At 39.8% G+C, this 25,571-nt stretch overlaps 1 protein-coding gene across 5 annotated transcripts in view; it reads right to left on the reverse strand.

Annotated features, from left to right (window-relative positions):
• The window catches only part of pgghg (protein-glucosylgalactosylhydroxylysine glucosidase), a 44,636-nt gene that overhangs the window by 15,180 nt on the left and 3,885 nt on the right, over positions 1-25,571 (reverse strand). For 4 of the 5 annotated variants that reach the window (XR_005634960.1, XM_039763604.1, XM_039763627.1 and 1 more), the window contains 8 exons: positions 23,079-23,289; positions 14,295-14,730; positions 13,562-13,681; positions 13,307-13,438; positions 7,931-8,042; positions 7,781-7,853; positions 5,317-5,453; positions 4,898-5,031 (listed from right to left, as the gene is read on the reverse strand). Coding sequence is in view for 4 of the 5 variants with exons in the window: in XM_039763604.1 (XP_039619538.1) it covers positions 4,898-5,031; positions 5,317-5,453; positions 7,781-7,853; positions 7,931-8,042; positions 13,307-13,438; positions 13,562-13,681; positions 14,295-14,730; positions 23,079-23,289 (1,355 nt within the window). In the remaining variant the exon portion in view is untranslated. The remainder of the gene's footprint in view (positions 1-4,897; positions 5,032-5,316; positions 5,454-7,780; positions 7,854-7,930; positions 8,043-13,306; positions 13,439-13,561; positions 13,682-14,294; positions 14,731-23,078; positions 23,290-25,571) is intronic. The other variant, XM_039763612.1, reaches the window with a different exon arrangement.

The raw sequence follows: 25,571 nt of genomic DNA on the forward strand, positions 1-25,571 counted from the left end.
TATGACCGTTACGTGTAGAATTTCGAAATGAAACCTGCTTAAGTTTTGTAAGTAAGCTGTAAGGAATAAGCCTGCCAATTTTCAGCCTTCTACCTACACAGGAAGTTGGAGAATTAGGGATGAGTGAGCCAGTGAGTGAGTGAGTGACAAAACAATTACATTGAAAATCATGTTACGTTATTTTTAAAATGTTTCCTTTTCTTTTTTATACCTTCTTTAACACACTACTTCTCCACTGCGAAGTGCGGGTATTTTGCTAGTAAGAAATAAACTTGATGCATTAGGATTAAAAGTCAAGACAGAGGTAAAGAATTTACGGGTAACTATTGACTCTGACCTGAATGTTGAATCACATATTAATCAGATTACTAGGACAGCATTTTTTCACTTAACAAATATAGCAAAAGTTAGACCTCTTATAACATTTCAAGAGGCTGAAAAATTAGTTCACACTTTTCTTTTCAGTCGGCTAGATTACTGTAATGCACTCCTCTCAGGACTACCCAAAAAAGACATCAATCGATTGCAACTAGTGCAGAATGCAGCTGCTAGAATCTTAACTCGGAAACGAAAATCCGAGCACATCACCCCAGTTTTGATGTCACTACACTGGTTACCTGTGTCATTTAGACTTGACTTTAAAATACTGCTTATGGTTTACAAAGCCTTAATCTTGCTCCATTTTATATTTTGAAAAGTCTTACATCTTACACTCCAAATCGTAACCTTAGATCTTCAAGTGAGTGTCTACTTAGAATTCCAAGAGCTAAACTTAAAAGAAGTGGTGAGGCAGCCTTCTGCTGCTATGCACCTAAAATCTGGAATAGCTTGCCAATAGGAATTAACCAGGCTAATACGGTGGAGCACTTTAAAAAACTGCTGAAAACACATTACTTTAACATGACTTTCTCAAAGCTTCATCTTAGCTAAATCCTGATGCTCTGTATATTCAATTAATTATCATTATTATTCATGATGGCTCCAAAATCTGTATTAACCCCTACTTTCTCTTCTGTTCTTTTTCCGGTTTTCTGTGGTGGTGATCTACGCCACCACCACCTAATCAAAGCACCGTGATGTCCTTACATTGATGGATTAAAGGCCAGAAGTCCACATGACCATCATCATCAAGCTCTTTCATGACAACCCTGAATACAAGGAGAATACTGAGGACTGATTGAGGTCATTTATTTTAGGCAGAATGCCTAGAGGGGGCTGGGTGGTTCCGTGGCTGGAATCCCTACAGATTTTATTTTTTTTTCTCCAGCCATCTGGAGTGTTTTTTGTTTTTTCTGTCCTCCCTGGCCATCGGACCTTACTTTTATTCTATGTTAATTAGTGTTCCCTAATTTTAATTATTTATTTTTGTCTTTTTTCTCTTTCTTCATCATGTAAAGCACTTTGAGATACATTTTTTGTATGAAAATGTGCTATATAAATAATTGTTGTTGTGTATATGCGTATAACTATGTATGTGTGTGTTCATCTTAAAGTGCAACAGTAGACCAACCCGATAATGAACTTGATGAGAACACTTACCCCTGAGAAAACAGGTAAAGGATAAGTAAAGGGAAATACTACGATAATACAGTATGGCAAAATCCTTATGAGTTTAATTGACTATTTGGACTTTTAGCTCTGAGAAGTGAAAAACATCTGTATACTCACACACTTTGTAATGGACTTATTTTAGGCTTGTTACAATAATAATACAAACTTAATATATACTTACATGTATTACCAGACTTAATGTAAAATTAGTGCAGTATTTTAAAAATGATCTTGTCAAAACTGTTTCGTACAAAGTTTGCTTCAGGTATTAAACTAGCTGCTTAGACAATCAGGATCATGACAAGCCACCGTAAAGCATCCAAGAGAGATGAAAACTGCAGTATTCAAGGTCATGCAAAAAGACAATTTCCTCTTGGGATTAACAAAGTATATTAAAAAAAGTACTTTCAATCACATCACAACTGTAGCAAGAGACAAAGATGTGGTAAAGAATGAGGGGAAGACGTTTAGCAAGACAGGGCAAATGTTAATCAAGAAATAAAAATGTGGAACTACTGTGGCTAAATAAAAGCCTTGTTTTCTCCAACGCTTTCAACTTTGAATTGTGAAATTCAGGTTCTAGTTTTGCTTCTATTGTTCAATGCTGGACTGTTACAGCCATTTGTTGGTTTGGAATATATATATGATGTCCAATTTGATTACAGGTTTCTTGCTCCACATGCATTAATAATCAAAATGGGCATCAAGTGTTATTTTTACAAGTTTGACTTTTTGCATATTATTCACTTTTTAGTGTAAATATACACTCACCAGCCACTTAATTAGGTATACCTGATTATCTCCTTATTAACGCAAATATCTATCAACCAATCATATGGCAGCAACTCAATGCATTTAGGCATGTAGACATTGTCAAGACGACCTGCTGAAGTTCAAACTGAGCATCAGAATGGGGAAGAAAGGCGATTTAAGTGACTCTGAATGTGGCATGGTTGTTGTTGCCAGACAGGCTTTTTCTGAGTATTTCAGAAAATGATAATTTACTGGGATTTTAATGCACAACCATCTCTGGAGTTAATAGAAAATGGTCCCAGGGAAAATATCCAGTACGCGGAAGTTCTCTTGGCAAAAATGCTTTGTTGATGTCAGTGGTAAGAGAAGAATGGCCAGAGTGGTATGAGCTGATAGAAAGGCAACTGTGACTCGAATAACCACTGAGGTATGCAGAAGACCATCTTTGAATGTACAACATGTACATTGCTCTGGATAATTGGATTAAGTAAATGGATTGATGGAAGAATAAGTTCAAATATACTCACCGGCCACTTTATTAGGTACACCTTGCTAATACTGGGTTGGACACCCCCCTTTTGCCTTCACAACTGCCGTAATTATTTGTGGCATAGATTCAAAAAGGTGCTGGAAACATTCCTCAGGGATTTTTGTCCATATCAACATGAGAGCATCATGCAGTTGATGCAGATTTATCAGCAGCACATCCATGATGCAAATTTCCCATTTCACCACATCCCAAAAGAGCTCTATTGGATTCAGATCTGGTATCTATGGAGGCCATTTGAGTATAGTGAACTCATTGTAATGTTCAAGGAACCAGTTTGACATGATTAGAGTTTTTTGACATGGCACATTATTCTGCTGAAATTAGACATCAGAAGATGGTACACTGCTGTCATAAAGGGATGGACATGGTCAACAACAATACTCAGGTAGGCTGTGGCATTTAAATGATGTACAGTTGGTACTAAGGGGCCCAAAGTGTGTTAAGAAAATATCCTCCACACCATCACCACCAGCATGAACTGTTGATACAAGGCAGGATGGATACATGCTTTCATATTGTTGTCGCCAAATTCTGATGCTACCATTTGAACGTTCTATTGTCCAATTTTGGTGAGCCTGTGTGAATTGTAGCCTCAGTTGCCTGTTCCTAGCTGACAGGAGTGGCACCTGCTGCTTCAAGTTTGACGTGTTGTGCATTCAGTGATTCTCTTCTGCATACCTCAGTTGTAACAAGTAGTTATTTGAGTTATTGTTACCTTTCTATCAGCTTAAACCAGTCTGCCCATTCTCCTCTGACCACTGGCATCACTAAAGCATTTTTAGTAAGAGAACTACCGCTCACTGAATATTTTTCCTTATTCAGACCATGCTCTGTAAAACCCTAGACATGGTTTCACATGAAAATCCTAGTAGATCAGCAGTTTCTGAAATACTCAGACTTGACCGTCTGGCATCAACAAACAAGTCATGTTAAAAGCCACTTAAATTGCCATTCTTCCCCATTCTGATGCTCGGTTTGAACTTCAGCAATGTCTACATGCCTAAATGCATTGAGTTGCTCCCATGTGATTGGCTGATTAGATATTTGCGTTAACAAGCAGTTGAACAGGTGTACCTAATAAAGTGGCTGGTGAGTGTACATTCTCCTTCACCTAACAGCCTATTAAACTCCCTATGAATCTGACAAAAGCAGCTAAAGTTTTACTTCCATCCAATTGGACATCACCCAAAGTAACCACTTTAATGATTTGGGTATCCTCATTTTATATTGTGATATACTTATCTACATCACATAAAGTAATAATCCAAAAGTAATGTAACGATACACCAAGGCGCAGGAGTTTAATTGATAGTATAACTAAAGCTGTTTTTTATTTTTGAGAACTTAACGATTGTGTTCGATGGATCTCCTCTTCTCAAGGATGTCAAATTACATGAAAAAAAGTCACAAGGGGTGGCAAACTACAGGACTCCATGAACACTTTATAGCAGCTTGTCACATTATACTAGCCAGTTCTGACAGCACTGTTGGCCATATGCATGTCTTCTAGGCTCAACTGAAATCTTGCTCACTTTATAATTTAAACTCCATCATGGTACAACAAACATGAGATATCAGAAAGACATGGCTCTTTTCTGTTTTCGCAATCGACAACACTTGATTTCCCTTACCCTTATGGTCTCCTTGTATGCTTTATATTTCCAGCTGCGCATGAATTGGTTGTCATCTCTCCCACACACAGAAGCCCACTTGTATGATTTAAGACATAATCAGACCAGTTTGATTTTTTTCTGGGTGTGTCACTCATCAAATTACACAAATGAAAATCACTGAAGCCTGATGCACAGCGCCAGACTTGATAAGATTGAGTAACTGAAGTCTACAAATCATTGATGAAAATCATTGGGAGTGTTGTGCAATCTGACAGGGGCTTAAGTTTCTGATTCAAAAGATTAGAAAAAAATACCACTGCTTGGCACACTTTAAAAAAACATTTCTGAATAAAATTTTCTCGTTCATGTCTACTGTCGATTTTCATTTTCTGTTCACAGTTAAAAAAAATTAAAAAAAAATAAAAAATACCCAGGTCATGGAAGGGCCACCTTGATCAGTCAAGGGCTCATAGAACTCCAGGTCATTCCTTCTGACATCTTCAGTCATAGGATATCCCAGGGGAAATCCAAGTAGCACTACATCAGCCTGTTTAACTGTTTCCCCTGATAAGGAAAGAGAAAGCAAGAAGGAGAAGATTTGATTATATTTTTCATCCATCTTTCCATTGGCAGACCCTCTAAATCCAGGGACGCAGTGCCACAGCCAATTCCAAGATCACTAAATGCACAGTTGAAACTTAATTTAACCTGAGAACTGTTCCATAACAGAGTACACTCACCCACTTGTTCATATTGGCCTCCTAAATCATTTTCATATGCAATTTTAGTTATATGATATTTTACATAAAATGTACTTTACTAGAAATAGGACAGACAAATGCAACTTGCCTTTTTGAAATCCATCAAACTCTGGATGGTACTGGTCATCAAGATCAAAGGGCACTTTGATTTTGCTGCCAACTTCCTGCCATTCTTTAGGAACTTTAATCTGTAAGAGTTGCGCCAGTTCAACTGCAAATTCCAGACTGTGGACATAGTAAAACTTTTAACTACAAGTTGATGATAAAAACTTTTCCACCAGATGCTCAAACTATATAGTAAAAAGTAGAATACATACCATCCAAATACTTACAGTTTCTTCTTTGTATACCCCAACAAAACCATTATTTGACCCTACTAGTGAAGAAATCTTTTCACTACCCATTATAGATCATACAATATTATCCTGGACTGAGGATGGGCTCACTGACACAACACATGTTAACACTACCTGTTGTGGCAAGCGGCTGGGGGTGGTACCCAGCTGGGACACCCAGAAGGACTGAAGGAGGGCTTACGCAGCCCTGTGCAGCCCTGGCCCTCAGTACTTCCGCCACACCCGGAGGTGCTGGGGGGAACAAGACCAGGGACACCTGGAGTGCTTTCGGGTGCACAGCCGGCGGCTGGGACCTGGGAGGGCCGGCAGAAGGTTAGGAGGCACCTGAGGCATGTCCGAGTGAGCATAAAAGGGGCCGCCTCCCTCCATTCGATGGCTGGAGTCAGGTGGAAGAGGATGGAGCTCGGATGAGAGGAGTGAAGGCGGACCTGAGAGAGAGAGAGAGAAGAGAGAAGAGAAGAGAGAGAGAGAGAGAGAGACATTGGAAAGGCCTGGACTTTGGGGTGAAAGTGGGTTGTGTGCTGTGTTGCACGTAAATATTCTTGTAAATAAACGTGTTGGTGCTTTGAACGATGTCTACCTGTGTCTGGGCTGTTCCCCACAATAGCATCCCAGATGGGACTCTCCGCCTGGTTCAAGGCGGGGACGCATCATTAAAAATAATTTTGTGGGCAGTCTGGCACAGCAGGTAAGCCCACACACACACGTCGCGGGAGCGGCACATGAACAACCCCGCGGGAGCGATTAACCCAAGGGACCGCCACCGGTCCACAGAAGAGCCAGTTCCACCTGGTGCGGAGTGACAACAACAGGCATAGCCAGAGTGCAGCAGGCTCCTATGAGCGTGCCGTCGCTGAGAACATCCGGGACGGCATCGCATCTAGGAAGGCCATGCTTAGGCAGGCACCTCGGACAGACGGGACCCGGTAGGTAAGTGTCCTGCCCAACAACAGTTAGCCCTAGGGGGGTCAGACTTACATTTTGTGTTGCAGGCAGGGAGGATCTGTGTCAGTGGCAAATGCATGCCAATCTGCTGGGCTTCATCAGCGCGGTAGCAGCAGGAAGAGCTGCGGAGGAGGAGTCTCTGCAGCTCGGAAAGCCGCGGCAGCTGGCGAGTTGCCCGAAGGCACGCCACCACACCAGGAACAGGGGAAACAAGATGGCCTTAGACCTGAAGTCCCTCTCCGAGACAGGCAAGGGATTGGACAGTATGTGTTGCGTGCCCACCGATTATTTGTCAGAGGCGGGACCAACGAATGTCCGTCCCGAGCCGTGGAAGGACCTGATTGGGCTGAGGAGATGGTCCCATGGAAGGCAACCGGCATGTGTGACTGATTGACAGGTAGTCCACCACTGGCTGACTGTTTGTGCTTGACGGCAGCTCTGCGTGAGCTGGGGGAGTTCCTTCAGCCCAGAGTCGATATTGCAGATAATATGTGCCCTCCGAGAGGAATTGAAGAAGCTGGAGGTAAAGATGATCGCGTCCGTACGGATCAACACGACGTTGGATCCTCTGGCCGGAATGGCACGGCGGGACAGGGAAGTGGAACCAGCCCCGTAAAGGATAAGGGAGGCCCCACCGAATAGAACAGGGATGGAAGTGATCGGATTCAAGTGGGGGTGCTCCGATAGTGGATGCGGCGGTGGGAGCTGATCGTGTGGTGAGGGGGGAGAGAACGAGAGGGCAGGCAGGAAGCCAGCTGATGAGTGCCGTGAGTCCTAGTGCCCTATGCCCCGAGCCAGCGGCGGTCTCACGTCGCTCTAAAAGGACACAGACGGGACAGGGTCTAAACCTTACCCATAGGAAGACCCAAACCGCCACAGTGTCCCAGAGAAAGAGGAGGAATCGAAGGAAGAGAGCCGGTTCCTCCGATAAGTGAGGACGTGAGGCAGGCTGCTCACATCCAGAGAAGGGGCGCCCTCTGCCTCCGCACAAACACTATATAAGTCTCATCACTGGTAATTTGTAACTTGATATGTCACCTTTTAAAATGAAGCAACGTGAAGAAATTAAATTTGTTGTAATTGTATTGTAAGACAGGAAAAAAGCACTGGACAGGATGCTGTTTTCATCACTGGGCAAACATGCATCCCTTCCTCAACCATAATATGGGTTAAGGGCCACCAATGTACCTGCTTGCATCAATAAAGAATCACAATGGTACAACATACTAAACATAGCACTTGCCCACATACCTGTATTTGGCCACAACATTGGTATACACAGAATTATCCACGTCAACATGGTACTCATCAGGGGGCATCACACCTAGATTAAACGTAAACAGGATTCAAATGTGAGTAAAACAAAAGCACTAGCTGGACATTTCCATTATGTGCTCTTACCTTTGATCTCATACCACCCATGCTCTGTGTTCCAAGTCACTCGACTGACCCAGTATTCTGCAATGCCCTGCACCAGGGCCCATCCTCCTTCTTCGCGAAAAAGAGACAAATCCTTAAATAAATAAAGTGATTGGAGAGAGTCTCATTAAATTTATGGGTAAAAATAAAAAACTAAACAAAGAGACCATTATCAACTTTTATTTTGCCATATAAAATAGGTCTGTGTATAAAAAATATTACACAAACTAGAAGTTGCTTGCAAAAGTTCAAACATGCCAAATATTTTTGTGAAATGCATATAACATTTATCCATCTATTGCTGAAATGTTCTGGTATTTACTGGACTAGCCAAAGCCAACAGCAGTAGGCAAAAAGTAGGCAGAAACCCACACTGAAATCTATTCAGTCCAATTACAAGATCTACAAAAATACCACACACACACATAGATATACAGACAGCTGTATACCAGGAGTCCTATATTTGACTAGGATCATGGCTCTAAACTTTGGGAGGATGCTAAAGTTTGAAAATTGCATTGCATTGATTGACACTAAGCAGTCACTTAACATGCTGTATCCAAAATACAGTATGAATAGTAAATATTTTGTACTATGCTGGCTGATACTCACTGGAAAAAGACATTATATTAAATAAAATAATATATCATATAAAGATTTTGTTAGAAAGAATGTCATGTAAATAGGCATATTATACACAGAATGCATTACAATCAAACCTAGGACCACAATGCGGTGAGGTGGCAATGTTACCTATTTTGACACCATTTTTTTAAATATAGCTCTATCATAATAGTTATAATAAAATGTAGTCTTAATATTTGACAGCAAGATCATTTCACTGGTAAAAATTTGAGAATATATCCTCATTCACTTTTTTCTGTTATGGAAGCTCCATATTATTTGAAAACAGTAAGTTCTTAATTCTGCTGAATTCCCGTAGATGTCACTGCATACTGTATATCCATAGTTTATTAATATTTGTAATGTCATGCTTGTGACAAGACTAACTTCTTGGTAATAACCCAAAGGAAAGGGAGAATGGTGTATTTACTTCACATGAAGTATAAATAGTGAGGCTGATCCTCTAAACTGTCTCTGTGCAAAACAAATATAATAAACACTAAACACTATCTGAATATTGGGGTTCTGGTTTGCTTTGCACACGTTTACCTCATTTGCTCTTTGCCAGTTTATCTGCATACTGTATATGCTAACTGCAGAATTGTGCAAGAGGCCTAAAGAATGCCCTGTGCTTTTTCCACTGTCACATAACCCACACACTCTTTGCCACCATGCCATTCAGAAAGTTGTAATATTGAATGCTGTACTTGCAGACTCTTAAAAGATTTGACCCACGGAAGATTAAACTCCCATAAAATCAGTTCACCTGTGATCAAGAAGCACCAATTAGTTTGTAGTTGTGATTCAGTTTTACTTTCTTATTGTTCTTTGCTCTGTCTAGCATGTGTTGTATGCTTACATATAATATTTATTTATTTACGTTTTATTTGTAACGTGGAACAGTTATTTCTTTGTTTATTTACTCATTTTCTTTGTAATAGCTCTGTTTATTAATTTGAGTTTGCTATGTATCATATTGCTGTTTCTTCAGCAAGAGGACTAGAAAAAATAGTTTTCATTGCTATGAAAAATATAATGACAGTACCTTGAACTATAAACTTATGTAATTTGAAATTGTATATGAAAATGCTGTGTTAACAATGGTCAGAGATGAAACACAAACTACTAAGTATAAAGAAAAAAAGTTCTGTGAAAATATGTTAAATTATTGTGCAAAAAGCTACTGGTTTTCAGATGTCCCCATTTTCACCTTTCCCCACCACAACCTCCCTCTGTATGTAAGATGGGTCGCAAAGACATAATAATACATAATAGTACATCTCTCATCACATATACAAGGACAGTTCAGAGACAGAAAGGCAGAAAAGAGTTGAATAAACCAAAACAAAACCTGACACTACGGCTAACTTGTTTGAAAGCTAGCACACACTAGAATTGTTTTTATTGAATTTTATCTAACATAGGGATGAGACAGAATGAAACAACCACCATAATTATACTGTCACATCCTATGACATAACTGGCGAGACATGGTCATGTGCCGACTCCTAATACATCACATAAACACAGAATGAGATAAGGGGAAAAAAAAACTTTCTCAAAATAAATTAAAATGAAAACTTTTAAAACTGAATCTGTACAATACAAAACAATAAAATAGTTTAAAATATACATATATACTGCTGTACTAGGGTGTTGTACTGTGTTAGCCATTATGAATGTAGTGAAAAGTCAAGCAAAACTTGACTTTTCACTACATATATACTGCATTAATCAGTACAATCTTCTGAGGGCAATTAAAGGGGTAAGTCTGTCCAACAAAAATGCTTAAGTGTAAAAATGTAATGGCAATATGAAAGTCTTCTATCTTGTTGTTTGATTATCTGATTATGTTGATATAGTAAGTTTTTCAATATCATAGTTTAGATTGGTGATGTATTGATCGATGATTGGACATGCAAGTGAGAATTTCACTGTACTCAGTACATATGACAATACTATTATTACTACTGCTACTACATACTGAAAGTTTCAAACAGGGGTGTGTTGGTGAGCTGTTGAGCACTGCTGCCATCTCTCTATATATAAAAGAAAATCCTGGAATGTAAAAGCCAGGCGACGAGACATGATCTTCTCGGAAGTTCTCGAAAGACATTTTAAAGACCCGTGAGACAAAAAAGACTGACAACGGAGCATCTCGCGGGGCCATGGAACATAAGATTCTTGCAAGACATGCCCTTCTTATCAAATAAGACCATGGACAGCCAGCAAAACATTCAGTCATGTGACTTTAGCAAAGAAGAAAGAGCATCAAGGAGAAAAGACACCCAAGGCACGATACATATGCAGAGAAAGGTACAGAATGTGATAGCAGTAACAGGCGAAAGTATTGTAGCATCCCAGCCAAGCTGAAGCCTTTTTTGTTTTAAGTGACTGTTAGGTCTGCTCGAGGGAGGGCAGAGTACAGCACGGCATACTGATATCTGGGTGCTGATTGATGCGGTAAGGGGGAGGCGACACCCAAGGGAGGAGGGTTTGGAGAGGGTGCTAGAAAGTTGTGTGTGGGGTTATGCAGTCGGTGATTGTTAAAGTAGAACTTTTGTGACATGTTATTACATCAGTTGCTACAGTATCAAAAAAAATAAAAGATAGCACAGATCGCACTGACAAAAAACAAAAGGAAATTATTTTAAGTCAGAGAATTTCAAAAACGGGGTTTAACTCAAATTAATCTATTTATTACTTTGCAAAAAAATTATTAACTGCTGATGATGTGGATCGTTTTGTCTGTGTTGAAATTCCAAACAGAGAAACCTATCCTAAATTATGGTACAAAGTCATTAAACACAAGTCTCACAGACCTCATTTAAAAGATTCAGCATAGTGGGACACGAAAGATTCCAAATATTGTTTTTACAGAAGTAAAAGTTAAACTAATGAAAAGCAATGGGAGGGCAGAGTACAGCACGGAAGACTGATAGCTGGGTACTGATTGATGCAGTCAGGGGGAGGCGAGACCCATGTGAGGAGGGGTTGGAGAGGGTGCTAGACAGTTGTGTTTGGGGTACACATTTGGCAATTGTTAAAGTAGAACATTTGTGCCATTTTATTACGTCAGTCGCCACAGTATTTAAAAAAAAAAAATCACAGATCGCACTGACGCAAACAAAAGGAAATTAGTTTAAGTCAGAGAATTTCATACATGGGGTTTAACTCGCATGCATTTACTGGTTACTTTGCAAAAAAAAAATATTAACTTGCTGATGATATGGATCGTTTTGTCTGTGCTGAAATTCCAAACAGAGAAACCTATCATAAATTATGGTACAAAGTCATTAAACACAAGTCTCACAGACCTCATTTAAAGATTCAGCGTATTGGGACAGGAAAGATTCCAAATATTGGTTTTACAGAAGTTCTGAAATAAAAGTGAAACTAATGAAATAGCAACAATTCAAAGAAAAAAAAAATCTTACAAGTGTGTATCTGGAAAACAAAACACCGGGGTTGACGAGCAAAGCGAGCAGGGGGCAAAGCCCCCTAGTTCTATAAAAGGCCAGAGTTTCAATACTGACAAATTCACTTCCTGTGCAAAGTTGTTTCTATACCTCTTGTGTTGGAATATCATGGATCCCAAAAACATGCAGTTTATATTGACTAGTGTAGGTCAACCTGGATGTGTCCTGCAGTGATGTGCCAATCCATCCTTGGTTTGTTCCTGCTTTGATCCTAAAGCTGCTGGGATAAATCCTGGTCCCTACAATACTATATTTAAATAAATATGTTTTGTAGTACAAACAACTTAATTACTATTCAAACAAGAACAGATTGCACACTTTCATTAGATATTGGCCTGGAGGTGAGCCTTAGCAGTCTTTAAGTGTGAGATGAGATTTGTGCTGTGATTTATATTTTAAGTATATATTTGCTGATAGAATTAAAAGCAGATCTGAACCAGGTCTGCTAGTAAAGGGTCAAGATGAGCTGAAAAATATCTCAGAGGTAATTAGGTGCTGGAATAAACCAATGGGCATATACATGATAATTTTGTTTACTGCTAATAAGCTGATCGTTGCCATGTTATTATTTAAAACGGACTTTTGAATCTTTTCACGTAGCTCTATTAGATTATGCTTTTAGTACACCCAATTAATTTATTCTTTTGTAAACTCAGATTAATACCTCTAGCTGCAATGGATTTTGAAACATGAGATTACTTGCAGATTTGAAAAAACTTAGAATGATCAGTGGGCAATCTGCAATTCTAAGATGACATGCATTCTATTAAATACTTTCTTCAGGGAGCTACAAGACATTTATCCAAAGTAAACCCATCTACCATTCAAAGACTACTAGTATAATGGAAAGTGACAGCAAAAACTCTATTAACCAATACATTTTAATTGCCCAGTATTTTTATTGTAGGGTAGTCTGGACAAATAATAAGAGTGAAAAAACCCCAAAGTGCTGTTATATGCTAGATTTGACCATGTGGAGGGCGTAGACAGACAAGACAGTGCTGCCTCGCAGTAAGGAGATCATGGGTTCATGTCCCAAGTCCTCCCTGCATGCAGAATGCTTTGAGTTGTGAGAAAAGCGCTCTATAACTGTAAAGACTTATTATTAAAAAGAGACTGCAGTCACCTTTCCTTCAGAAAGCAGTAGCAGCCATTAAAAGCCATTGTGTGTAGGATGGGCCAAGCTGGATTCAACAGTTATTCTGAAAGAAGCACTGGGCAGCTATTTTGAAGCGAGTGATGCTAAAATACATACCCCTGTTGCATACAGATACTGCTGAAAGGCAAAGCAGACATCTCCATTGATGTGAATCTCCTTCTGGCCATATATTTCTTCTGGACACATCTCCTCACCAGTTAAAGCACTCTCCCATGCAAACTTGACACCCTGAAGACAAAGTGGGTAGAAAAGCCCAAGCTGAATAGGTAACATTGAGAAGATGCAACTCTGTCAAAAAGCTATCATTGACTTTAGATTTTGATGCCTGTCAAATTAAGATTCAGTCAGCACCTTATATCCTTGACTCAAAGCATTTTTTTTTGCTCCTTTTAGGGTACGAATCCTGTAACTCAGAATGGCATGTGCCATGGCCGGAAGGAGGAGGAGGACATTGGGATATATCCATACATCCTAAACACATAATGCACAAAAGAAGGGTGGTCAAATGCAAAGTATGCATTTCTATGCATACTTTAGCAAAATCAGCAAATTTTACAAAACAAAGCTCACGAGGGATTTACCCACTGCCTTTGAGATATACTTTAAACTTTCAAATTGCATTGATAATCATAAAGGTCTGAAGTGAAAACCTGCAGAATAAAGAATTTCAAAGATGATAGGACATTTTCATCTGCAGGTAATTAAGACATATATGAACTGAGCTCCAAAAATGTTCAGCTATCATAAGTTTTATAAAACTAACACTGAATTGAAAGACACAAGTTAAAACATTTGGAGTACTGGCATGTAAAGTAAGCAGTTCTTCAATATATAATAAGCGTATGCTCTTTAGAGTTGATGGGTTACCTTTCACAAAGGTGTACCCTGTTAGAGGCATTGAGGTTGAGCAATACCCTTCCAGTTGCAGTAGAAGCCAAAAGCTCATTTGCTTAATTATGCAGAAGGAGATTAGTTCTCAAATAAAATCTGGGTATCACTGGGAAGGCTTCTGCTAAAATATTAAAGTTAAAAAATTATATATTTACTGAGTTGTGAATGGCTCAATGATCATCGATCCTCTTACCTGATCCCAGAAGACATGTCCCCAGTAGTCCTCTCCCTTTTTACCATTACTAAGCCCACCTGGGCTAATGCCATTAAACAGGAAGCCTTCTACTTTCAAAGGTGGAAGTGCACTGAGCAGGTAGTAGACACAGCCAATTAGGACCTGGTTTAAAGCAAGAAGACCTGCTACTCTTATACCACAAAGTGACCAAAGTTCTGCCCAGGCACACTTGTGAGAAGAGCACAGTTTGCCACTGGCAATCAGAGCCAGTCCATTAGAATAGCTGTCTTTTGCTTGGTCTGCTGTTTCTGCCACTGCTATTAGAAACACCCAGCTAGCACTCGTCTTCCCCTCAGGCAGAGTTAGGCTTGTGGGAACAGGAGTCCAGATTAAGTGGATGCTTGGTTTTGGGGCATCTTTCACTTCAGGGATTAGTATCTGCCCATAAATGTACCTTAAATAAAGAACAAGATAGTGGTAATATTATTGCATGCTGATTGGACTTATTCACTGGCATTAGTATTACTTTTAGATACTTTAAATGGATTATTGAAAAATAATAAGTCACAATACATATATCAAAAATATAAAATGCGTCCACTATTTTTTTTTAAATGCTGCCGTGGAAGTAATTGTTAATTGAAAAAATGTCACCATGGACAAGATGAAAGACCATTACATATGTAGCCTAAATAAAATTTACAATGCTGGAATCTATACTAATAAAAGGCAAAGCCCTCACTGACTGACTGACTCACTCACTCACTCACTCACTGACTCATCACTAATTCTCCAAGTTCCCGTGTAGGTAGAAGGCTGAAATTTGGCAGACTCATTCCTTACAGCTTACTTACAAAAGTTTGGCAGGTTTCATTTCGAAATTCTACGCGTAATGGTCATAACTGGAAGCTATTTTTCTCCATATACTGTAATGGAGTTGAGCTGGATGGCCGTGGGGGGCGGAGTTTCGTGTGACATCATCACACCTCCCACGTAATCACGTGAACTGACTATCAACGCAGTACGTAGAAAACCAGGAAGAGCTCCAAAAAGCGCTGAAGAAAACATGCATTATATAATTGAGAAGGCAGCGAAACAATAAGAAGCGAGCGACTGACATTTACAACCATATTCATGAGTGCTGCTACTTCGGAAACAAAGCACGGTGTAAACTTAAAGTTTAAATTAAGTTCATAGACAGGCTGCCGCTGGTGTTTGTCATGTCCACGGGTAATGCGGGATACAAGTTTAATGAGAGGACGTAGGATATAAATGAGAGTTTTGATCACTTTGTAACTAAGTTAAAATTGCAGGTGAAGGGCTGTGCTTATGCAAATTCCGAGAGACTGTGTTTGTCGGGGATTGACAGTTAAGGTGGGTGGGGAGTCACGTCATCATCTCCCCTCCCATTCACCTCATTTCGCTCTGAGCTGAGCTCCACGGCTAACGCCGTCTTCTGAAGCAACTTCGTCACACTGCCACCAAATACTCACAGAAAAATCCACAAGTTAATACACACCCTGTCTCTAGAGTTTCTCCACACTCAATGTATTCCTTGCGTCCCCTTTATACCCTCTGATCTCCCATTTCAATTCAGATGCCTCCAATTTCCAGTAAGGCTCTGCTGCACGATGACAAGTAATAAGTCTCAGGGACAGACCCTACAAAATGATGCCATTGATTTCAGGCAAGATTGCTTTTCTCCTGGACAACTATACTTGCATTCTCAAAAGTGACCTCGCGCAGCTTCGTCATATTACAACCAGAGTGCAGCCAGAAACTTTTAAGTTACTTAACATTAAATTAAGCCGTGGACATTGCAACATCACACAAGAGAGCAGCTCACATGAACTTACTGAACGCAGTATGAGTGATCACTTCCATGCATCAAACCTGTTCAAAAAACGCATTACACAATTGACAAGGTGACGGCTTTATATGGCGTTCGTTTATAAAGCAGCGGAGAGGCTGTGTGAACGCAACTACACAAAAAAACAGCAGAGCGCCACACTCTGAATGTATTCCTGGCATCACCGTTATACCCCCTGATCTCCCATTTCAATTGAAATGCCTCAAATTTCCAGTAAGGCTCTGCTTCGCGATGACAATTAATAAGTCTCAGGGACACACCCTACAAAAGGTTGCCATTGATTTGAGGCAACATTGCTTTCCTCCAGAACAAAACTATACGTTGCATTCTCAAAAGTAATATTATATATAATAGACACAGGCACACACACACACACATATATATATATATATATATATATATATACATATATATATATATATATATATATATATATATATAGTGGTGTGAAAAACTATTTGCCCCTTCCTGATTTCTTATTCTTTTGCATGTTTGTCACACAAAATGTTTCTGATCATCAAACACATTTAACCATTAGTCAAATATAACACAAGTAAACACAAAATGCAGTTTTTAAATGATGGTTTTATTATTTAGGGAGAAAAAATCCAAACCTACATGGCCCTGTGTGCAAAAGTAATTGCCCCTGAACCTAATAACTGGTTGGGCCATCTTAGCAGCAATAACTGCAATCAAGCTTTTGCGATAACTTTCAATGAGTCTTTTACAGCACTCTGGAGGAATTTTGGCCCACTCATCTTTGCAGAATTGTTGTAATTCAGCTTTATTTGAGAGTTTTCTAGCATGAACCACCTTTTTAAGGTCATGCCATAGTATCTCAATTGGATTCAGGTCAGGACTTTGACTAGGCCACTCCAAAGTCTTCATTTTGTTTTTCTTCAGCCATTCAGAGGTGGATTTGCTGGTGTGTTTTGGGTCATTGTCCTGTTGCAGCACCCAAGATTGCTTCAGCTTGAGTTGACGAACAGATGGCGGACATTCTCCTTCAGGATTTTTTGGTAGACAGTAAATTCATGGTTCCATCTTTTACAGCAAGCCTTCCAGGTCCTGAAGCAGCAAAACAACCCCAGACCATCACAATACCACCACCATATTTTACTGTTGGTATGATGTTCTTTTTCTGAAATGTTGTGTTCCTTTTACGCCAGATGTAACGGGACATTTGCCTTCCAAAAAGTTCAACTTTTGTCTCATCAGTGCACAAGGTATTTTCCCAAAAGTCTTGGCAATCATTGAGATGTTTCTTAGCAAAATTGAGACGAGCCCTAATGTTCTTTTGCTTAACAGTGGTTTGCGTCTTGGAAATCTGCCATGCAGGCCGGTTTTGCCCTGTCTCTTTCTTATGGTGGAGTCGTGAACACTGACCTTAATTGAGGCAAGTGAGGCCTGCAGTTCTTTAGACGTTGTCCTGGGGTCTTTGTGACCTCTCGGATGAGTCGTCTCTCTGCGTTCTTGGGGTAATTTTGGTCAGCCGGCCACTCCTGGGAAGGTTCACCACTGTTCCATGTTTTTGCCATTTGTGGATAATGGCTCTCACTGTGGTTCGCTGGAGTCACAAAGCTTTAGAAATGGCTTTATAACCTTTACCAGACTGATAGATCTCAATTACTTCTGTTATCATTTGTTCCTGAATTTCTTTGGATCTTGGTATGATGTCTAGCTTTTGAGGTGCTTTTTGTCTACTTCTCTGTGTCAGGCAGCTCCTATTTAAGTGATTTCTTGATTGAAACAGGTGTGGCAGTAATCAGGCCTGGGGTGGCTACGGAAATTGAACTCAGGTGTGAGACACCACAGTTAGGTTATTTTTAACAAGGGGCAATTACTTTTCACACAGGGCCATGTAGGTTTGGATTTTTTTCTCCCTAAATAATAAAAACATCATTTAAAAACTGCATTTTGTGTTTACTTGTGTTATATTTGACTAATGGTTAAATGTGTTTGATGATCAGAAACATTTTGTGTGACAAACATGCAAAAGAATAAGAAATCAGGAAAGGGGCAAATAGTTTTTCACACCACTGTATATATATATATATATATATATATATATATATATATATATATATATATATGTGTGTGTGTGTGTGTCTGTGTCTATATATATATATGCCAGCAACACCCATGACAATGACAAAACAATTACATTAACAATCATCTTACATTATTTTTAAAATGTTTCCTTTTCTTTTTCATAACTTCTTTAACACACTACTCTGCTGCGAAGCACGGGTATTTGGCTAGTGAGTAATATAAATCGTCTAAAATATAGAAATATCAGAAAATACAGTAGTGCATAAGGAATGAGACAATCAAATAAAAGAGAGAACTAAATTAAAAGCTGAAAAAAAAACACTGACCATTGAAATACATAAACATAGTAAATTTTGTTTTTTTAATGCAAGACCCATAAAAAATTAAAATGGAAAACAATATACCTTAGGCTTTTATAAGAATGACAAACCAAGAACAGTTAAGTTAAAGCTAAAAAAAAAAAATTAAAAAAAGAAACCTTATGTAAGACAATGAAAATAAACATTGTGTTGGATGGCCAGGGCCCTTACCTGGCCGGGACGCCTGTGAACCAGAAGGACTATGGGGGAGGTGGGCGAGAATAAACACAGGACAGTACCTCCCTCGGGCCACTAGATGGCAGTCCCCCTGGTAGCAGCGGTGGCCAGAATTCCTACAAGGCACCATGAGACTTGGGGTTTGGGACAGCCCTGTAGGGTTCCATGGGTGCTGCCAGGGGGAGCTACACAGCCATAATTTGCCAGGCTTCCACCACACATGGGAGTACTTCTGGATCTTGCCAGCATTCATCCTAGGACCCAGAATCAGGAGAAGGAGGACAAAGGCAGGCAGAGAAGAAGAGAGACATTGGTGTGTGCCATGTTAATTGTGTTTGAAACTATGCTGTGCAGGTGGGAAAAGTGTGTGCTGAACTTTTGTCCAAGTCTGTTTGTGTAGGGGTTAGGGAGCTGGTGTGCCCCTAGTGGCCACAACATCCTAAAAGATGAGGTTGGGGTGTTGATAAACAGATTAACCACGCACAGATATGCAGATAAAGACCTAGAAAGTGGATAGAAAATGTGCATTGAGGATAATGCTCAAAGAGCTGTTCAATAAATTGGAAGGGACAGTAAGCTGTTCCACAAATATAATGAAATCTGCATTCAAGAAAAATTGCATGATAAAAAACATTCATGGTAATGAAAATTTCATGTGAAAGTATTATTCAGCATGGAAAAGATCAAGTTTCTGACTCAGTGAACTGGATAAAGCTAATACCAAAATACTAAAAATAAACTGGTGGACATAAGAGGCAAATGACTTACTACTAAATTACAGTTACAGTATAGTACAAGAAGTAGTGGTTAATATAGGTGAAAGAGCATCAAACTTCAAATCAAAATCAAACTTTGATGCAGTATGTAAAAAAAGATTATTACTAGCGCTGGGCGGTATGACCAAAATTCTATATCATGGTATTCTTCAAAATTATACCGGTTTCACGGTATTCAACGGTATTTTTTTCCCATGCATGAGTGGATGTTAACCACATTTTCCACTGCAATTACTGGCTAAGAATAACTTATTCCACTGTCATGAGAATTGTACAAAAAAATATTTTAATGTGTACATTAAAAAGTATTAATACATTTTTGCATGGCCCCATAAAGTAATAGTTTTCAAGAGGGTGGCACTAATGAAGAGAAGGAATCACATTGCATGACAGTTGCAGTCAAAATATAGAGCCTTTTTATTAAACAAATTTTGCAAACAACTTTAAAATTTTGACAACATGTTTTCTACCATCCAAAGAGGCATTTAGACTTAGTAAAATATCCAGAGGTGCTTGTCAAAAGTCGTATTGCACTGAACAGGTCTTAGAAAAGAAATAAATAGTAAATATTTTTTGTAAATACACTCTCGACTGCGAGCATCGAACCTCGGATGTTGCCCCTTTACGCTGCGCCACGGTGTGTGGTTCGTTTATTTGACAGCCTGGAGATCGGAGTAATTACATTCATAGTCTGAAACACGATCTGATTGTGTGTGTATATATATATATATATATATATATATATATAAGCAGTAGAAATTTTTCTGTAACCTTCCCTAGATTTGTACCTCAAGACAATCCTGTCTTGGAGGTCTACAGACAATTCCTTTGACTTCATGCTTGGTTTGTGCTCTGACATGAACTGTCAAGTGTGGGACCTTATATAGACAGGTGTGTGCCTTTCCAAATCATGTCCAATCAACTGAATTTACCACAGGTGGACTCCAATTAAGCTGCAGAAACATCTCAATGATGATTAGGGGAAACAGGATGCACCTGAGCTCAGTTTTGAGCTTCATGGCAAAGGCCGTGAATACTTATGTACATGTGCTTTCTTAATTTTTTTATTTTTAATAAATTTGCAAAAAACTCAAGTTAACTTTTTTCACGTTGTCATTATGAGGTGTTGTGTATAGTAGAATTCTGAGGAAAAAAATTAATTTAATCCATTTTGGAATAAGGCTGTAACATAACAAAATGTGGAAAAAGTGATGCACTGTGTATATATATATATATATATATATATATATATATATATATATATACACACACACACACAAGAGGAATCCATTTATTCATCTATTAAACCATTAAACAAGTTGAGGGTCATGTGGAAAAACTTAAAGGTAATTTTTTTGTAAATATGTTTGTTTCACCCCTCCTCGAACCGCCAACTTATTGTGGTGGAGGGGTTTGCATGTCCCAGTGATCCTAGGAGATCTGTTGTCTGGCACTTTATGCCCCTGGTAGGGTCACCCAAGGCAAACTGGTCCTAGGTGAGGGAAGAGACAAAGAACGGTTCAACATAATCTCCTATGAAGAACAAAAAATTTGGACGGCGTTTTCCCACACCTGGACGCGGGTCACAGGGGCCTCCCACTGGGGCCAGGCCTGGAGGTAGGGCTCGATGGAGAGCGCCTGGTGGCCAGGCCTGCACCCATGGGGCTTGGCCGGGCACAGCCCGAAAAGGCAACGTGGGTCCCCCTTTCCATGGGCTCACCACCTATGGGAGGGGCCAAGGAGGTCGGGTGTAGTGTGACTTGGGTGGTGGCCGAAGGCGGGGACCTTGGCGATTCAATCCTCGGCTACAGGAGCTGGCTCTTGAGACGTGGAATGTCACCTCTCTGAAGGGGAAAGAGCCTGAGCTGGTTCGCGAGGTTGAGAGGTTCCAGCTAGATATAGTCAGGCTCACCTCGACATACAGCTTGGACTCTGGACTCTCCTTGAGAGGGGCTGGACTCTCTACCACTTTGGAGTTGACCCCGTTGAGAGGCGCCGAGCGGGTGTGGGCATACTTATTGCCCCCCGACTGGAGCCTGTTCATTGGGGTTTACCCTGGTGGACGAGAGGGTAGCCTCCCTCCGCCTTCGGGTGGGGGGACGGGTCCTAACTGTTGTTTGTGCGTATGCACCGAACAGCAGTTTGGAGAACCCACCCTTTTTGGAGTCCCTGGACGGGGTGCTAGAGGGCATACCTTCTGGGGACTCCCTCGTACTGCTGGGAAACTTCAATGCTCACGTGGGTAATGACAGTGAGACCTGGAAGGGCATGATTGGGAGGAATGGCTCCCCCGATCTGAACCCGAGCGGTGTTTTGTTATTGGACTTCTGTGCTTGTCACGGATGTTCAAGCACGGGGTGTTCAGAGGTGCACTTGGCACCAGGACACCCTAGGCCTCAGTTCGATGATCGACTTTGTGGTCATGTCGTCGGACCTGCGGCCACATGTCTTGGACACTCGGGTGAAGAGAGGGGCGGAGCTGTCAACTGATCACCACCTGGTGGTGAGTAGGCTTCGATGGTGGGGGAGGATGCTGGTCAGGCCTAGTAGGCCCAAATGTGTTGTGAGGGTCTGCTGGGAATGTCTGGCAGAGTCCCCTGTCAGAAGCAGCTTCAACTCCCACCTCTGGCAGAACTTCGACCACGTCCTGAGGGAGGTGGGGGTCATTGAGTCCGAATGTTGCATGTTCCGTGCCTCTGTTGTTGAGTATGGGGTACCGGACCCCCTGATAAGGTACATGACCAATCATAGATGCCTATACAGCCTTTCCCTGTATGCAGCTCAACGTAGTTGGGATATGTGATAAAAGAAGACTAATTCAACTGTAACACACTGTTTAATTTAACTCAGGGCATAACTGTGTAAATCATATATTTTAAAAATGAAAGACAGCAAACAAAAGAAAATCATATAATTCATTTTGCAGAAGAAACCTTTGGATATGTGACAATACCATTATTGCTTTTAATTGACTTGTGGGTTTATTGCATCATATGCAAACAACTTTGAAATATATGCATCAGTGGTTTAAAATTAAAATAAAGTCAAGAGTAGTAACTGCTTCTTAATCCTTCCTCCAAATAGCTATTACACACACAAAATATGTTTGTTTGAAAAAATCCAGAAACACTGATAAATCACATCACCGTCTCAAATGCCATAATGCCCGTGACATCACTACTAGCATGCTAGAAATGTCACATTAACAAAAAACAATCTACCATGGCAATAAGGAAAAACCACAAAATAGTTACCACCATAACCCAAAACAATGGCTGCATTGAGAATCACAAGCATAATAAAAAAATATTTTAACAATAATAAAAGGAAGCCCAAAGCAAGAAATAAACATGAAAATATTAACAAGAATGTTCAAAATGCCAAAATCATGACACTGTCTAGATAGGTTCCAGTTTCTAACATTCCTGTAATAAAAATATGAGGTTCCCGAAAATTGGTGAATGGTTGGAAAACATTCCAGACCACGAAGATATACTGTAACATTTATAGCATTTATCAAAAAATACAGAATTATAAATTATTGTGGGACCTTCCTCTTTTTTATTACCTTGCATCTTGGAAGTCAGGTCCATCTGTGAAAGCGATATCCTGGCTTTGTGGAGAAAATGAGTTCAAAAGTTGCACATTAACTGAAGGGCCAGGAGTCTGCTTCCTCTCCATAATGATCTCCATCACAAGCAAATTCAAGTGCACACGATGTGCTAGGATTTTCTGAGTAACAATGACATCATCTGAAGACAGTGTGTGAGTGAACCAACCTAAAAAAATTGAACAGGACTAAAGTCATGAGGCCAATTAAAGGAGAAGACTAGACAACTACAGTTCTTGAAAATTAAAAAATAGAATGCCATTAGCACAAATTCTTAACAATTAGACAACAATATCTTTAGTTATTAACATTTAATGCCTTGATGTCCACAACTTCTTTAAACTTTGTCTTTAATAAATGGGTTTAATCTTTGAAGAAAATAGTCAGAATTCAGAATTGTAATTGGCTGATTCTCTTTGTTTTAAACCCATAAATACTGTATGTCTCATGCCAAGCACAGGAAGACATTGACCTAACTGGCACCATAAACCCATTTAGCCCACACCCTTAGCAGTGGCAGAACACATTTATTTTCAGCAGCTGAAAATGTTTGGGGCTGATGACTATTTCATTTGACTTTAGAAGTAGTATGGTATGCCACTTTGCAAAGAAGGGCAAGGCCTTGGGGTGATGTAAATATTGGAAAATCCCTGTATGAACATCACATAGGGACATTGTTTCAGTTATCAGTGGTGAGTTATCACTGATGACTAATCCCATAAAGAGAGAGACCAAGAGAGAAGGGTCACAGAGATAGGAGACTAACTGCTTCCAGGTTGGTTGTTCTCAGGCCAGCGCCTGTTATTCATCAAGCATCTCAGAGTAGGAAAACAGTCCTAACTGGCTGAAAATTCTCAAAGTGACACAAATTTGGTTCTACTTTTAGGAGTAGAAGTAAAAGTTGTCACACGCATGCCTTTGGGAGACAGCTCTGGTAATGGTAATTACCCATTAAACCAGGGGTTGGAGCTGTGGTCTAATGCCTTTTTGCAGAACACAAGACTGACAACCTATCAACTGCTGACATCACTTCCATTGTCCAACCTCCTTTACCTGCCCCTTCCTGCCAAGTGCATATATAACCCAGGAACAAGCCATCTGGTTCTCAGTTGTTTTGAACTTGTGTCTGGGAAGACATCTCCACAAATTATTGTGTGTTGCATTTTTGTGCATTCTTTTAAATTATATGGAGTCGCCAAGGTGGTGCCACAACTCTTTAACTTTGTTGTGTCTCATTTTTAAGAAGCATTTTATCAATTTTCCTAATTTAGGAAACTACTCCTAACTTGACCAGGATTTAGGAGCACTCATTAGCTGTCCTAACTCGCTAGGAGCTGTCATAAGATGGTGTTCAGGCATGGATTGGTACACATACTGTATTTTGGCAAAGGCTGAATGTTTTCTAAATGCTTCACAATAATAAACTCATGATGAACTCATAAAAATATATTTGACAGAGATTGAATATCTGTAACATTATTTAATTTTTGTACATTACATGAATAATCCATCTGTGTGAGAAATTACATGTTGTAAGCTGAAATTAAAATGTTACAAACATTATGTTTTTGAAGAAGGTCCCTGAAGAACCCAGTAGCGAGGAGCCAACCAGCACCATCACATGGCCACTGGAAAAAACAGCTTTGCAACAGCGATATTTTGTGTATATGACTGTCACAGAAGGAGCTAAAATAAGTGACAGTTTGTGAAATGTGTAGCTGGGTGGAACAGACTGACAATGTTTAAGTAGCAGGCGTCACAGAATTTGTGAGAAAATGTGTTAATGTTAAAGAAAGCTGCATTCATTCAAATGATCAAACACATACACTCACTTCTCCAAGTTTGAATGAGCACACATTTGTGAAACGCAAGCAATATTATTTTATCAGCACACAGGTGGTCATGGATATTCAACGACATATTGGAAACAGCTGTGAAAAACAGCATGGTAGCAAAACTGAATGACATTATGAAAATTCCCCTCCATCCACTCCAGGAGGCACTCTCTTGTATCACTTTTAGCCAGAAAGTTATTCCTTCACAGTATGCTATGAAGCAATCTTTTCTGCCCACTGCCTTCATGCAATTGTTTCCTCCTGGCATCCCAAACTAAATGTTTATAGTCTTAAGTTAATTTTACAGTATCTGTACAATATACATTAATTATTTATTCATTTATTTATCTATTTATTGATTGATTGTAGTATTTGTTCTGTTAGATTGTACCTTTGTTTTTTATGTTTCTGCTGTTTTATCTTTGTGGTGAAGCCCCAGTGTTAGTATCAGAAGACTACAAGACATCATCATGAGTGTTAAGTTGGTGCTGTAAAATCATGATGTTATTCATCCTCACACATGGTCGCATACACCTTGCTGGAACTGGGAGTAGGATGCTTCGCAACTTCTTCTCATTTCCTACTCTAAGGTAGGACAAATTCTTATCCTAATCAG

Source organism: Polypterus senegalus, chromosome 1 (genome assembly GCF_016835505.1).
Source record: "Polypterus senegalus isolate Bchr_013 chromosome 1, ASM1683550v1, whole genome shotgun sequence".
In the NCBI taxonomy this organism is placed as follows: Eukaryota; Metazoa; Chordata; class Cladistia; order Polypteriformes; family Polypteridae; genus Polypterus; species Polypterus senegalus.